The 15,785-nt window shown below is 39.4% G+C and overlaps 2 protein-coding genes across 4 annotated transcripts; both read left to right on the top strand.

The window, feature by feature from the left end:
* Nucleotides 1-427: 427 nt before the first annotated feature.
* On the top strand, nt 428-10,026 carry LOC108226291 (two-component response regulator-like PRR95). Of its 2 annotated transcripts, XM_017401236.2 has the most exons (8): nt 584-999; nt 7,235-7,396; nt 7,503-7,633; nt 7,737-7,889; nt 8,017-8,185; nt 8,296-8,635; nt 8,724-9,450; nt 9,649-10,026. In XM_017401236.2, exons 1-8 carry the CDS (start codon nt 786-788, stop codon nt 9,763-9,765), a joined length of 2,013 nt encoding a protein of 670 aa, XP_017256725.2. In that variant the 5' UTR covers nt 584-785; the 3' UTR covers nt 9,766-10,026. The 2 variants fall into 2 exon arrangements, with proteins under 2 accessions (XP_063935341.1, XP_017256725.2); XM_064079271.1 differs by lacking the exons at nt 7,235-7,396; nt 7,503-7,633; nt 7,737-7,889; ... (2 more) ...; nt 8,724-9,450; nt 9,649-10,026 and adding an exon at nt 1,618-7,026 and having other exon boundaries at nt 428-999.
* Nucleotides 10,027-12,566: 2,540 nt separating this feature from the next.
* Nucleotides 12,567-13,665, top strand: LOC108227293 (NDR1/HIN1-like protein 26). Of its 2 annotated transcripts, none has more exons than XM_017402363.2 (2): nt 12,567-13,342; nt 13,578-13,665. In XM_017402363.2, the coding sequence occupies exon 1, from the start codon at nt 12,700-12,702 to the stop codon at nt 13,333-13,335; it is 636 nt and encodes a 211-aa protein (XP_017257852.1). In that variant the 5' UTR covers nt 12,567-12,699; the 3' UTR covers nt 13,336-13,342; nt 13,578-13,665. The 2 variants fall into 2 exon arrangements, with proteins under 2 accessions (XP_017257852.1, XP_017257851.1); XM_017402362.2 differs by having other exon boundaries at nt 12,570-13,342; nt 13,433-13,665.
* The last annotated feature ends 2,120 nt before the right edge of the window (nt 13,666-15,785 follow it).

Raw genomic sequence — 15,785 nt, 5'->3', positions numbered from 1 at the left:
TTAAGTATAGCCCTCTTTGACTGTTGATATATTGAATTAATTTGAATTAATTGTTTAATAAATTAATTAGAGTAAATATTTTGAATAACAATACCAAATGTGACAACTAAAATGGGACGGAGGGAGTATGTATTTTGTGTGAAACAGTTTACTAAATAATTGCGTAATTAAAATTCTAATTTGGCGCATATCAATTCTTTAATTCAAAAAGTCTTTTTTCAAATAAATTTTTGAAAATTAATTTTTCAAATCTGACTCGCAATTTCAATCCGCTTACTAATACACTTATATTAAATAATCCAGATAATTAAACCTCTAATTCCTTCCTGAACATCCTTCTTTCTCGAAACTCTAAACATATTTGTCATGATATATTTTATAGATAAAATATGTGTACATCTTAAACATCGTGTTAGTGTGTGATTTGATTTTATATACATTATGTAAAAAAACTGTATAATATGAAGGTAGCGGTTTATTTAGTGAGAACATATCTACACTAGTTGAGAAAAACGAAGAAAAATATCTGCACATGGTTTTGTTAAGCTCTTTTTTTTTTTTTATATATATTGATTTTGTTAAGCTCTTTCAATCCATACTTTTAAATAAATATCATCACAATTCACACATAAGAAAAAGTAGAAACAAAAACAACTCTCATTATTATGGTCTGAACTTGTGCTACCACTGTAGTGTATTATTCTGCAGCTGTTTGAGTGAATCAAGAAGACCACCACTATTCCGTGTTCTATATACTCCTAAATACTTTTGTGTACATTAGCTATATGAAGAAAATGGTGACAGTGAAAGAAAGAGTGGTGCAAAGCAGAGAGACAGAGATGAAGAATGTAGAAGAAGTGAAAGAAGAAGGAGCAGAAGATATGGTTTTAAGGTGGGAAAAATTTCTAACAAAGATGGAATTGAGAGTGTTGTTGGTTGAAGCTGATGATTCTACCAGACATATTATCACTGCTCTTCTTAAGAAATGTAGTTATAAAGGTAGCCCTTGTTTTCTTGGATTTTCACTTTTCTAATGTGTGTTAAGTTGGTAAACTTTTGGTTTTGTGAAAGTAAGAGGTTTTTTAAGGTTTGTGTGTGTCTGATATTTGATGAACATGTTACTTTTCAAGTTGTTCTATGGTTGCTTCTTGGTTATACTTTTAGATTATCCTTGACAGAGCTGGAATTGCTTAAGAGTTAGAACTTGATGTGTTTAAGGTGGGTTGCAGTTGTTTTAAGGTGTGTTTTTGGTGGGATTGATGAGATTTTTAAATGAAACTAACTGCTGGGAATGTTAAAATGAAAATTTTATGTGGTTCTATTCATGGCAAAATCTTATTACCTGGACATTGGCTTGCTCTTGTAAAATGAGAAGATTCTTGGCAACATTCAGTTGCAAAATTTAAATTCTCCGAGACTCTTGTTACAGATAGAAGACTAGAAGAGGGGTATCAACTACGATAAGATTGTAAACGTGTTACAGTGTTATTGTATCTGAAATTCTGTAGACCTGTTTAATTTCAAGAACATCGCAAGAGTCTTCAACAATTTATGATGAAATATAGCCCTGACCATTGTTTTCTCAACCCTTTCAATTGCATTCTGTGATACATTCAGAAGCAGCCAAAGGACCGTTAGTGTATTCAAGGAAAAAGAAGATTAAGCAAGGGCAAATCAGTAAAAGCAGCAGTGGCACCACAGCTGAACAAATGACAAGTGTCCAGGGGCAATTACGTAAAAGCACAGAGGAGGATGAGGCTGAGATAAAAGATATGTGAGAAAGAGACAGGAGGCATCTGTGAGCTGAGTATAGTAATCTTTTGTGGAGAGAATGGCCTCTCGAATGCCAGATTATCCTTGTTTTCGTTGATTGTTCTAGTGGATCCTTGTTCCTTTTCATAAATTAGCTTATATATTCCTATTACAGTGAGTAGTGTATTACAAAGTGGTATCAGAGCCTACATCCTATGGGGCCTCCGAGCGTCACACAACGGGTCGAAACCCTAGAGGAGCGTTTGACAGATCTGGCCGACTCGGTTACGGATCTGGTGTCTAAGTCGGTGGAGAAGGCCATGGAAGCCATGCGGCTGTCGTTCACTGATGTCCTTATTGAAGGCCAAACCCTAGCCACTAAACAGTTGGGTACGGAAGTTGAGGCGTTGGCGGCGCGTTTGGAGGGGCGTATCAATCGCAGCCGGGAGTATCATGAGTCTCTCATCCACTCTCTCCGGAATGAGCAAACGAAGTTTCAATCGGAGATGCGTAACACCCTGTTAGAGATTCAGTCGTTTCCGATGGGGTCCCATGAAAGGGGCGAGCCGAGTATCAACCGACCTCCGGGCGGGTTCGAGCATGGGACTGTTGTTGGGGGTAACGGTGGGGGAGGCCAAGGTGGAATGGGGGGACATGGTATAGGCGGTGGATCTGGAAATTGGAGGTTTCGTAAACTAGATATGCCCATCTTTGATGGAGGGGATCCAGATGGTTGGGTGTTGCGGGTTGAGCGCTATTTTGCCTTCTACAGACTTACCGAGGAGGAGATGTTGGAGGCTGTGGCGGTGGCATTAGAAGGAGATGCGTTACGTTGGTACCAGTGGGAGAATAAGAGGCATCCGATACGGCGATGGGATGATTTAAAGATGTTTATGCTGCGACAATTCAGGCCTGTTAGTGGTGGGTCTCTCTATGAGCAATGGCTCTCTACTGCTCAAACCACTACGGTACAAGAGTACCGTCGTAAGTTCATTGAGACTGCTTCTCCTCTCGAACGAATCTCGGAAGACATGTTGTTGGGGCAATTCGTTAATGGGCTGAAGGAAGAAATTAAGATGGAGGTCCGCCTACTAAACCCTATCAGTTTAGAGCAAGCCATGGAATTGGCTGTGCGCATTGAGGAAAAGAATCGCGCAATGGGTCTGAGGAGGCAAGGATTGGGGTCCGTGCGTACTGGGGTGTTGAGCAATTTCAACCGAAGTCCCCCGCAGACATCCAGCTTGTCTTATGGGACATCTACTAGTCCTCCAGTGGGGCGAGGGTGGAGTTCGAGCCTAAGTGAGTCGCAAGGCTCAGTACAATCACCCAAGCCAACAGGATCAGCGTCTTCAACAGGGGAAGTGAAGCGCTTAACGGAAAAAGAGCTCCAGGAAAAACGTGCCAAGGGGTTATGTTATAGATGTGATGCTAAGTGGGTGCTTGGGCATCGTTGCCGAAAGAAGGAACTGAGTGTGTTGTTAATTGAGGAGGAGGACGAGAGTGTTGAGGCTGATGAGGGGGACGCTGTAACAGACTCTGCTGCGGAGGTGATTACAGAGGTTTCATTGAACTCTGTAATAGGGCTGTCCAATCCGCAGACGATGAAACTCAAAGGGGTTATCGGGGATTATGAAGTGATAGTGTTGATCGACCCTGGGGCAACCCACAATTTCGTTTCATTGGAGGTGGTGCGGGCGGCTGGTTTGAAGGTGGATAAGGCAGGTAGTTTCGCTGTTTCGTTGGGTAATGGAGATGCTGTTAAAGGGGAGGGTATGTGTAGGAATGTGCCACTGAAATTAGAAGGGGGAGTGGAGATTATTTCAGATTTTCTTCCACTTGGCTTGGGCAGTTCAGATGTCATATTGGGAGTGCAATGGCTGCAGACCTTGGGTATTGTCACGACCGATTGGAAGAAACAAGTTATGAAGTATGAATTTCAAGGGGAACCTATTACTTTGGTAGGAAACCCAACTTTAATTCGTTCTCAAGTTTCTTTAAGGGCCATGCGTAAGCTGATCCGCAAAGAAGAAGGGGGTTATTTAGTAGAGTGCACACGCATGGAAGTGGCAGTTCAGGGTAACCACAGCAGTTTGGGTGACCCTCCTGAATTTCTCAACAGTACCATTCAAGATTTTATTCAGGTCTTTGATACACCCCAAGGCCTGCCTAGGAGAAGGCAACATGAGCATGCTATTGTCCTTAAAGAGGGTAGTGATCCTGTAAGTGTGAGGCCATATCGCTACCCTCAATCTCAGAAAGATGAGATAGAGAGACTTATTCAGGAGATGTTGGCAGCAGGCATAATTAAGCCCTCCACTAGCCCGTTCTCCAGCCCCGTATTATTGGTGAAAAAGAAAGATGGCTCATGGCGATTCTGCGTGGATTATAGAGCTTTGAATAAGGTGACTGTTTCGGACAAATACCCGATTCCAGTCATAGATGAATTGTTGGACGAGTTGAATGGAGCTTCTATGTTTTCAAAGCTTGACTTGAGGGCGGGGTACCACCAGATTAGAGTCAAGGAGGAGGATACACATAAGACGGCTTTTAGAACCCACGACGGCCACTACGAATTTTTGGTGATGCCGTTTGGATTAATGAATGCGCCGGCTACATTTCAGTCGTTAATGAACGACATATTCCGACCATTTTTGAGGAAGTTCGTTCTTGTGTTCTTTGACGACATATTGGTGTATAGCACGGGTAAGGAGCCACACAAGGAACACCTCCGCCTTGTCCTGGAGAAATTAGCAGAGCATGGGTTGTATGCAAATCAAAAGAAGTGCGAATTTGGGAAGGAGTCGATTGGGTATTTGGGTCATGTGATAACTCATGAGGGTGTGCAGGTTGATAAGGACAAGGTACAAGCCATCTTAGAGTGGCCGATTCCAACAAACTTGAGAGAGTTACGTGGATTTCTGGGCATGACTGGTTATTATAGAAAGTTTGTGCACTGCTACGCTCAAATAGCGCAGCCCTTGACAGAGCAGCTTCGAAAAGATAATTTCGGTTGGAGTCCAGAGGCAACTGCTGCATTTCAACAACTAAAGGAAACTCTTATCAACCCCCCTGTGCTGAGGCTGCCTGATTTTCGGCAGCCATTCGTTTTAGAAGCAGATGCTTCCGGTAAAGGCATTGGCGCGGTTCTGATGCAAGCCAACCGGCCTATAGCATTTTTTAGCAAGTTATTGGGAGTAAGGGGGCAGCAAAAATCTGTGTACGAGAAGGAGTTAATTGCAATTGTGCTAGCAGTGCAGAAGTGGCGGCATTACTTGCTAGGGAGGCATTTCGTGATTCGATCAGACCAACAGAGCCTAAGGTTCTTGACTCAGCAACGTGAAATCAATCCGGAGTACCAAAGGTGGATGACAAAGCTCCTTGGGTTCGATTTTGAGATACAATTTAAGCCGGGGGCCGCCAACAGAGTGGCTGATGCATTATCACGAAAGGAGGTGGGAGAAGTGGTACTAAACTCCCTGATTTCAACCCATTGTGTAAACTGGTCTCGATTAGAACAGGAGATTGCCGCAGATCACGATATACAGTCTATCAAGGAGAGGTTAAATACAGGAACACTGCTGGGTAGTTCATTCAGTTGTGTGGATGGTAAGTTGCTATACAAGGGGCGGTACATGATTCCCAGATCGTCAGAATTTGTATTAGTCTTACTGCGTGAATATCATGACTCTTTAACTGGGGGGCACGCTGGGGAAACTAAGACGTACCTTCGATTGGCTCAGGATTGGTTTTGGAAAGGCATGAGAAAAGATGTTACGAAATATGTGCAAGCTTGCGACATTTGTCAGCGGAACAAACAGTCCCAGCAAGCACCCTCTGGACTGTTACAACCATTACCGGTGCCGGCATTGGTTTGGGAGGATATAACTATGGACTTTATAGAAGGGCTGCCTTTATCACAGGGGTACAACACGGTTTTGGTGGTCGTGGACCGTTTAACTAAATACGCTCACTTTATTGGATTGAAGCATCCTTTTGACGCTTTTTCAGTAGCAGCCATATTCATTCGTGAAGTGGTCAAGTTGCATGGGTTTCCGGCATCGATTGTGTCGGACCGTGACCGCATTTTTTTGAGTATTTTCTGGAGAGAGCTTTTTAAGCTACAGGGCACTGCACTTAGGAGAAGCACTTCGTACCATCCCCAAACAGATGGGCAGACTGAAATTGTTAACAAGAGCTTAGAGACATACTTAAGATGCTTTGTGGGTACCAAACCCAAATCTTGGGCAAAGTGGCTGGCTTGGGCCGAGTTTTCCTACAATACCGCACCACATGTGTCGATCAACATGAGTCCTTTTAAGGCCTTGTATGGGAGGGATCCACCTCATGTACTGAGAATGAATAGAGGCCAGACAGCTATCAGTAGTTTGGAAGAGATGTTGGGGGAAAGAGATGCAATTTTAGATGAGCTACAACTGAGTTTGTTGAGAGCACAGCAGCGAATGAAGAAGGCAGCCGATCAACACCGCAGGGAAGAGGTGTTTGAGGTAAATGAATGGGTGTTTCTCAAACTTCAGCCGTATAGGCAGAAGTCCTTGGCCAGACGGCCGTTTGAGAAGCTTGCTCCAAGATATTATGGGCCTTTTCAAGTTCTACAGAAGATTGGAGGTGCTGCATACAAATTGGCGTTACCGGAGGAGAGCAGGGTACACCCGGTCTTTCATGTCTCACAGCTTAAACGAGCTGTGGGTACAGCTGTTGCATCACCTGTTTTGCCACCTCAGTTAAATGCAGAGTTGGAGTTAGTGGCTGAACCGGAGGAACTCTTAGAAGTACGCAGATTGACGAAGGGGAATATGAGGATACTGGAAGTGTTGATCAAATGGAAGGGGCTGTCAGATTTTGAGGCTAGCTGGGAAGAAGCTGACTTAATAGCAAATCAATTCCCGAACTTCCACCTTGAGGACAAGGTGAGTCTTTGGGGGCGGAGTAATGTGATACATTCAGAAGCAGCCAAAGGACCGTTAGTGTATTCAAGGAAAAAGAAGATTAAGCAAGGGCAAATCAGTAAAAGCAGCAGTGGCACCACAGCTGAACAAATGACAAGTGTCCAGGGGCAATTACGTAAAAGCACAGAGGAGGATGAGGCTGAGATAAAAGATATGTGAGAAAGAGACAGGAGGCATCTGTGAGCTGAGTATAGTAATCTTTTGTGGAGAGAATGGCCTCTCGAATGCCAGATTATCCTTGTTTTCGTTGATTGTTCTAGTGGATCCTTGTTCCTTTTCATAAATTAGCTTATATATTCCTATTACAGTGAGTAGTGTATTACACATTCGTTTAACATATGCAACTATGAGTTCTTGCTTGCTTCTTTAAATCAAACAGTTGTAATATATAGCACAACTCCAATGCACATTTTCTTCCTTTTTTCCCCTTGGTCTATCCTGTTAATATTCATCGTATTGCTTTAGCTGCATATGAATGTTTCTCATCAAGTCGTTTCTGTTTGTTGTTTGAGTAGTTGATGCCTTTTCCGATGGCCTCAAAGCATGGGAGATATTGAATAGAAAATCAGACAGCATAGACCTTATATTGACTGAAGTGGAGGTGCCATCGATCTCAGGATTCTCACTGTTATCCTTGGTCACAGAACATGAAGCCTGCAGAAATATTCCTGTTATAAGTAAGATATTATCAAGTATCATACTAGCTTGTGGTTTGGTATCATTGATTTATTTTGATATTCTTAATAAATAGTTTACTCTAACATGTATTTCCTAATATTGTAGTGATGTCTGCACAAGATTCGGTTAGCACAGTTTATAATTGCATGTTAAAAGGCGCGGCTGATTTTCTTATGAAGCCTATTCGAAAAAATGAGCTGAACAACTTATGGCAGCATGTTTGGAGGAGACAAGCTGTATGCTTTCTTTATCTTGCCAGACAGTATACTGATTTTAGTCCCCTCTGCATTGCAACTTTTCAGCTTCTTATTAGACATTGTTCCCTGTGTTTCTTGTTAGTTGAGTAGTGGCCAAGCGCGAACTGCAAGTGATGCACAGCAAATGGTTGAGGCTGCAGCTGAAAAAGATGCTATCAGTAATTATTCAAGTGGTTATGAGGCATGTTCTACTCAGAGACACAGAGAATGCATCCAGAAAGGAAGTAATTCCCAGGTATTGTTTATCTTTCAAGTAACTTTTTGTGTAAGATGGATCTTTGCGAAATCGGTAGCTCTAATAGATGTTGTCCTTGATAGTATGTACTGAACAATCTCTTACTAGAACACTTTATTTCTTGCAGAGCTCTTGCAGTTTACAAAATTCAGGGACTAAGAAGGCATGTCCGGAACATAAGTACGATATCTCCCAACTAAAACAGAGGAAATCTCCATCAAGTGACATAATATCGCAGAAAGATGAACTTGGAAAAGAGGGTGAACAATCACTGATGCATGATGGCAAAGCTCAGGGTAATAAGTTGATTCTAATCAATTCGCACAATCTTCAGTTGTTTCATGTAGCCAGTGGTAAAAATGTCCAATACTGTCTGACACTTGCAAAATGCATCGATTGTATGCAGGATCAATGTCAGTTCCCAAAACAGATTCTGAAGTACTGATGTTTAGACAAGACAGTGCTGCTGATCACCAATGTGAAGATGCGATTCTTACTACTGAAACTTTTGATTACAACATTGTTCAGGACAAGTCTCCTAGAGAAGCTATCGACTTGATTGGATCATTCGATACTTACCCTGATTGTAGCTACAGAAGCTTAGATCCGACCTATGGCTTAAACAAGCTCGACTCTTCATTTCTCCTCGAGCTGTCTTTGAATCTATCTCACCCTAAAGGTTCATTAAATCAAGTTAAGGATGATGGACATCTGTTGAAACAGTCTGAGGTCTCAGCCTTTTCGCCGTAAGTTTTCACATATTATTTTTTCCTTCAGTATATATATATGTCCTGGGTAATGGGTATGCATGTTAATGTATAAATTTCAATGCAGCTATAGTAGTAGAACATTGCAACCCCTTCGTAAGTCATCAGATGGCATTTGTGATCAACAAAGAGGTTATGAAACTGATTTTGATAAGCAACCATCTCTTCAAGCCCATGAGTATAGTCATGATGATAATACAATATCTCTAACTTCTGATCGATGTGGAATTCAGTTTCCGAGCCCTCAACGAGTAATTCCTGTCACTGGTACAGCGAAATGTGCAAGTTTTGAACGCGTCTGCAATGTCTATAATAACTTGGCACCTCCTTTGTTCTGCACACAATCAAGTCAGTCACCTTTGCAGTGTCCAGACACATCTGGCAACCATGAACGATCGATCCAAGGAGATAAATATTGTTATGTAAATCCAGGAATCAGGGACTCCCCGAAAGTACTACAGTATCTGATGGATCAGAACGTGTCCAGTGCCTCACCACCAATGGAAAGTGCTAAGTCATACGAATCTGAGCTTTCAAAAGATCGAGTACATGTGCCTTCTGTCAGTCTTCAGCAAGTGAGTGGTGGTTCCTGTAATGGCATTTCAAAACATTACGAAATCATAAATAATGGAAGCACTGGCACTAGCCATGCATTTGAGCTTGTTAAGGTTGCTGCTGAAGATGCAAAAGAAGCTAACCTCATTCATGATGAAAAGTTGAAACGTTCTATACAAAGGGAAGCTGCTCTGATTAAATTCCGCCTGAAGCGGAAAGAGAGATGCTTTGACAAGAAGGTATATGCTCCTTGAAGTTATGATATTCACCCTCCCTGGCTGATCATGCTTATTTCTTCTTTCTCTTGACAGTCAGCTATACCAAAAAATTATATAAACTTTTAAGTCCAGTGGGAATTTTTCATAGCATTAACTAAATTTGCGACAGTTAATACAAATGCCATATGCATTCTAAGCTAACATGTAATGTTAATCCAGGTACGGTATCAAAGCAGAAGTAAACTGGCAGTACAACGTCCCCGAGTAAAAGGGCAATTTGTTCGTCAGGCGCTGACTGAAGCTGCAGAAGTAAAAACTGATGAACACAGCAGCTAATTAGCGCATATGTAAGAGATTTAGATTAACTGATGCAGAATATCAGTTTTAGCTATTAATGAGCCAAAGGGATAACAGATTCACAAGCTAGGGCACTAGGACTAATTGAGGGGGACGGAGGGAGTAACATCTATATCTTGACTTTTAGTGTCAAAATGACTGAATAGAGGTTGTTTGTTCTACTTTTTGTACTGATATAATTTCTTTGATATTACTTTCCCCAACAGATATGCATTATACATGCACAGATTTTCTCTTCAATTCTGCTAAATAATTTCAAGATATATACTCATATTACTCATGTGTGTGTGTGTATGATTGTTGGTCAAATGTGCAGCGATGTTCAGACAGCAAGGACTATTATGAGGGGCATCTTGGCACACAGCCCAACTTATTATCCACCAGTGTACATATCTTGTACAAATTTACGACAACTTTAAATGGAACTCTAAAGTTTGATTTGATTTCACATATATCTCCTCTTTCTTCTGCAAGGTGTTGCTTTTTAATGTAAAGAGTGGGCTACATATGCAACAAAAGATAAACTCCAACGACTCCAGGACACTTAAAGCACAAGCAAACGCCATAGAAAGGAAATTTTGATATCATAATTTATCTGTGTCTCATAAACCCTCCAAAAACATAGTAATTTAATGGCACCCTTTGATTTTTATGCACTCAGTGACACTAATCCACCCTAAAAAACCTGCATAAACTCCTCAATATCTAGAATACGATTGGTCTTGGTTTACAAAAGTCTGAGTATTTCCGTATTTTGTTAAGTTCTTAAGAATTGATTAGATTAGGCAGACGATTGGGGATCTAGACAACAGAGAATAGTCTCAGATTCTAAAGCAGAGATTAGTTGGATCTACGCGTTAGTAAACTTAATATAAATTGCATATATGATATATGGGGGCAGACTGAGGCTGACTACTTCTACATCTGGTTGAAGGACTGCATAATTGAGAGATTAAAGATTCATAAAGGTGAATAATGACCCCTCTAATTTCAAACAAACTATGCTTCAGAGCCTGTAATATTCTTCTCAAGATTTAAGCTCTGTATTCTCCTATTCAATGAAATATATCACTCTTAATTTCGCAGCCTACACGTGGCATGCATCCAGCGGGATTTGGTATCAAAAACATTTGATGATGCATAAGTATATCTGTCATCTAATCAAATGGCAAGGAATGATTCAGTGCATATTCATTCACTAAGCATGACTTCATTACCATCCTAAGCCACACCGTAAAATAATAAACCCTTTTCTTTTTGGCTTAAAGCCTTAAACCCTGACCCCAGTTTCAAAAGAGTCCAATTTTTCAGATTCTCCCTGTCTTCCTCCATTGAACTTCTTTTCTACACAGCTCAATAATATCGAGTGCACAACTTGATAACACACACAGGCACCGCACTCTTATTTCTAGAATGACTATGCTTTAAGATATCATAACATATCAACATGTCTTCAACATACCGAAAACTCAAATGATCAAGATGGGTGGGGAGATGCAATGAAAAATAAAACCATATCAATCTCTGTCAATTTCCCACTCCAACTAATAACAAAAGTCTATTAGCACTTTCAAAAGCCTAAACTTTTCTTTGAATTATTTTAGAAAAAGGCAACTACCCATCTGATACAGGCTGATAGAGATATCCCAGTTGCCATCTTTAATCAAATCATCCTCTAGTCAATTAATTGTGCATACATGTAAAGCTTTGCATTTATAGTATGCAATCGCATATTCATCATCATGAATGTCCCTAAACAGTTAAAAGTTTCTGAAGGGAGACCCTATAGAAAGAAACCTCAAACCTCTGAGGAATTGGTCTTCTCTTACTCATGCCTAAGAAATCTGGTAGAGGGGATTTATTAGCTACTTTGCGCGCACATAAATGCTCATTATGATTAAGATATGTGCGCACTATATAAAAACAATTTCTAAAGTCTAAACATTCACAATCAAATTACCAAGAAGGCACGGTCCTATATACATGGCACGATTAAAATAAAAAGTCAGGCGTGGACTTATCAGCTCTAAAATGTGTAAACCAAAAAACATAATTTAACTGCAATTCATGATGGAATACAGCATTTTCTGTGATATATCAATATTTATAAAAAGTGGCAAGAATAAAGAAGACAATACTTGATGAAGCATTAGAAGGAAAACACTACCAAAGTTATACTTTTTGAGTCTTTACCACTCACTGAAGAAGATATAAAATCACTTTTACTTTACAAATATACAAAATTGCCCATAGTGCACCAAAATGCAACTTAAATACAGATATAACTCAAAGAAAAGAGTATATCAGCAACTCAAAAATATACTAGCCATAATGTAACAAGATAATCAAATTGCCTGAGATAATGATATCTTAATGGCATGTTTAACAAAGAGCATTAAACAAATATAACTTAGATTTTTATGCCCCACCGCTTTTGCAACGGGGTCTATGCACAATTGCACATACAAGTCATAGTAATTAGCAAGTAACGTGTTTGAGTTCCAAAGTCCATGCAATAATGAACTTTTGCATTTGCTTTGTATAAAGTTTATGCATGAATCATGATTACAGCCTTCACCTTCTACCGGCTAGAATTGTGATTTGTATCTGTTTAATTACCACTTCATGCAGATTACTGCTGTAAGTTTTGCTAATCCATCGGTTGATATGCATGATGTTGGGGCCTACCGTATAATCACACTTAGGAAAATGAGGTGCATGTTATAACCTATGCAAATATCTTCTAATTAGACCCCTCCACAAGCATAAGCAGCTACTAGGCCAAAAAGCAACAAGCAAAATAATTGTTGCTTTCTATTTCACAGGGCTCCTTTTATTATATAACCCCATCACCTCAATTCCTTAGCCTTGTAGACAATCTTTCTCTCTCTGGCTTACTCTCTCCCAGTGTCCATGTCTCTAATCCATGTAAAATCTCCAGAACATTGTGCCAAAAAAGGTTTAAGCATTGACAAGCGCTACAAGAAACTATTCTACGCGTTCTTTACGTTTCTGTTTTCAATTTTATCAATCGGATTCATTATATATTTTCTTTTACATCCCTCCAAGCCAGAATTTTCCCTCAAAGAAGCTGATATCTACCAACTTAACCTCTTCACAAACCCGCAACTTGTCAACTCCTCTATTCAGCTTACCCTACTCTCTAAGAATCCTAACCAGAAAGTTGGCATTTACTATGACGAACTACTAGTTCATGCATCTTACAAGGGCCAACAGATCACTGTTTCTACTTCACTTCCTCCATTCTACCAAAACCATGAAGGTAGTAACCTCCTCACAGCTTCTTTGACAGGAAATGGAGTGCCTGTGGCTTCCTCTTTTCGCTATGAAGTAATACGTGATACAACTGTCGGAAAGATGGTCATGAATCTTAAAGTTAATGGCAGACTGAGGTGGAAGGTGGGTACTTGGGTTTCAAGAAAGTACAGATTTAATGTAAATTGTGCTGCTATTATGCCTTTTGGACCTTCCATACCATCCGGTCCTCTCAGCTCCAAGCAAGGGACTCAGTGTACCACTACAGTTTGATGATTAGGTATTGACAAATGCATGTGTTTTAATTAGTATTAAGTGGAAATATTATTCAATATATGTTTTTTACTTTTCTGTTAGTTTTTTTCTACAGTAATCTTTTGGCAAGCTTTTATTCATGGCAAATGAAGAAATTGACTGAAAGTTGCAACATGATGATAATGGAGAAAAGCTTGATTGTGTTGGTTTACCTTATCATCTCCTTTTCTTTTCTTACTTTCTTCATTTTTGCTTTACAGGTGATCTACTACTAAGTAGATTTGTGTATCAGGATATTCTAATGGACTATTGAAATATCGTAGGAAACTATTTGAGCTTTGATTTCTTTGGATGCAAGTGCATGTAAAAATTTAAAGAAAGATTGACAATAGGGGTAGCTAGTATGAAAAAGGCTTCCAAGAAAAAAGAGAAAAATGAAAAGAATGGCTTCTTCTTTTTACAAGGAATCTTCATTTCCTTAGTTTTATTAATTTAATTGTGTAGTGTTACTGGAACTCCTGGTCCTTTCTACTAATACATATAGTACAAATTTTGGGTCCCTAACATAATCTAAAATTGCTGTAATATCTTTACTGTTACCCTCCCTTTCTCCAATGAGTTATTATCCTTACAAAACGGAACAGAAGATACTTCCTATGCTGAAGTAACTATAACCACTGGTTTCAAAGCTTGATTAAAGTAGTGGCTGGTTATTTTGTGCTTAACAATAGTAACTATAGAGGTTACCTGTAAGTTTTACTACATATGACAATTGCTTCTACCTAGAGCAGAGAGAGTGAAATTCATTTTTTCCCCGGTGCATAAGCTTTTTACCGGTAATCACACTCTACCATTAGTTCTATGCTGGTTATGCAGTCAAATTCAGTTTTTGTTGTAATAGACCCCTAAGTGTAAGAATCACAGAGGCCAAAAGGGATCCAGCAGAAAGGAAATTGGTAAATAATGGATCTACAGGTTTTGATATATGGGCAACAACAGTTTTCAGAAAATCAAGAAAACAAAGAAACAAAGCAAAACTAGGGACAACAATATATAAAGCTAATTAACTTTATGATTCAAAAGGCAAGTAAATTAGTACATGTCAGTCCTGTTTCTTATTTTTCTTTAAAAGAAAACTCAAATACCTCTTCAGCTTGTTCATTAAACACAAATGGTCCTAATTTTTTCACTGATATCATAATGGGATCTTGTGTATTGCTTAATCTTTATTTTCTTTGTTATAATGATAGATCAGAGGTAGTCCCAGATACAGATGTCCTAACATAACTGTAAGATGAAGTCTCCATCAACACAAAGTGCCTTCGTTCATAAATTCTTAGTAAATCTTATCAACATTTAACACTATTCAATACCAACCTATTTCTTTCACATATCACCTTCAACAGTAATATTGTAAATTAACTTTAACCAACAAAAAGGTCTGGTATTTTCTTTTTACAAAAGCAGCAGAAAAGTTTCATGTCTCATATGTTAAAATGCAACTGACCTTATATTCATTCATCTATTATGGACGAGGACAAAATGACAAATGTTAGAAGACAGGAACACAGGGACCTCTGTTACTTGTGGTTCTGATGTTAAAGATATGATCTGTACTTCAATTGGACAAATGAATACACATATTTAAAACTTTAAATTGGACGTATACCATGAAATACATTAATTGAAGCAAATTATTATCACTGGACTATCAAATACACCCCAACCCTACCAGCTCAGTGCATAAGAGTGGCGTCGTGTGCTATGTGTATTTGGGTCGCTTATGAAGACATAGGTTAGAAGAGCGTTGGTTTATTACTTCTTTACACTAGAGAGCAATTGAGAACTTTAGTTAAACAAGTGGTTACTTGTGCACATTAAGGCTTTATATCGCTCTTCTAATTCTAAGTATTGCACACTTTCTTTCTCCTATTTTCTTGTACTTGAAGCCTTTTCTAAAGATTTGAGAGCAGCCTTGCAAGTGTATTTTTGTGCAAACTAAGATAATTAATCCATCCTATAATTTACTCGCTGGTGCATATGGATAAGTGGTTCTTAATAACACAAAACAGATGGATAAAAATAGCAAACAATGAAAACACGCATGAGATATTGCTGCAAACAGGGGTTAGTTTAACGAAACAATATGAAAACAAAGATGAATAAGGTAGAAGCAACAAACTCAAGGATGACGGCGATTAATCGAGGACTTGCCGTCGCTTTATTAAGAACCCTAGGAATCTCGACAAGCCATCTTTCAGTAGAGCATTTTAACCGCAATACGACACGTACAACCATCCATGTTCCTCGTTTTATCGGCAACAAAACTTACTGCTCACAAACTTAACTACCGTATTCGCGTTAAATTAACAGACATGGCCACCGTATAAAATATGTTTCGTCGTCACCGCTTTTCTTCCCAACCCTCTTCAAAAGATGCATGAAACCAACACTTCCTTTACGAGGAT

This window comes from Daucus carota, chromosome 6 (genome assembly GCF_001625215.2).
Source record: "Daucus carota subsp. sativus chromosome 6, DH1 v3.0, whole genome shotgun sequence".
Lineage (NCBI taxonomy): Eukaryota > Viridiplantae > Streptophyta > Magnoliopsida > Apiales > Apiaceae > Daucus > Daucus carota.
Note: the sequence above shows the minus strand (reverse complement) of the source record. Positions and strands in the feature narration are given on the sequence as shown.

Excerpts from the sequence above, each read along its gene's own strand:
- LOC108226291 (XM_064079271.1), top strand. The coding sequence starts at position 1,968 with ATGGGGCCTCCGAGCGTCACACAACGGGTCGAAACCCTAGAGGAGCGT.
- LOC108227293 (XM_017402363.2), top strand. The coding sequence starts at position 12,700 with ATGTCTCTAATCCATGTAAAATCTCCAGAACATTGTGCCAAAAAAGGT.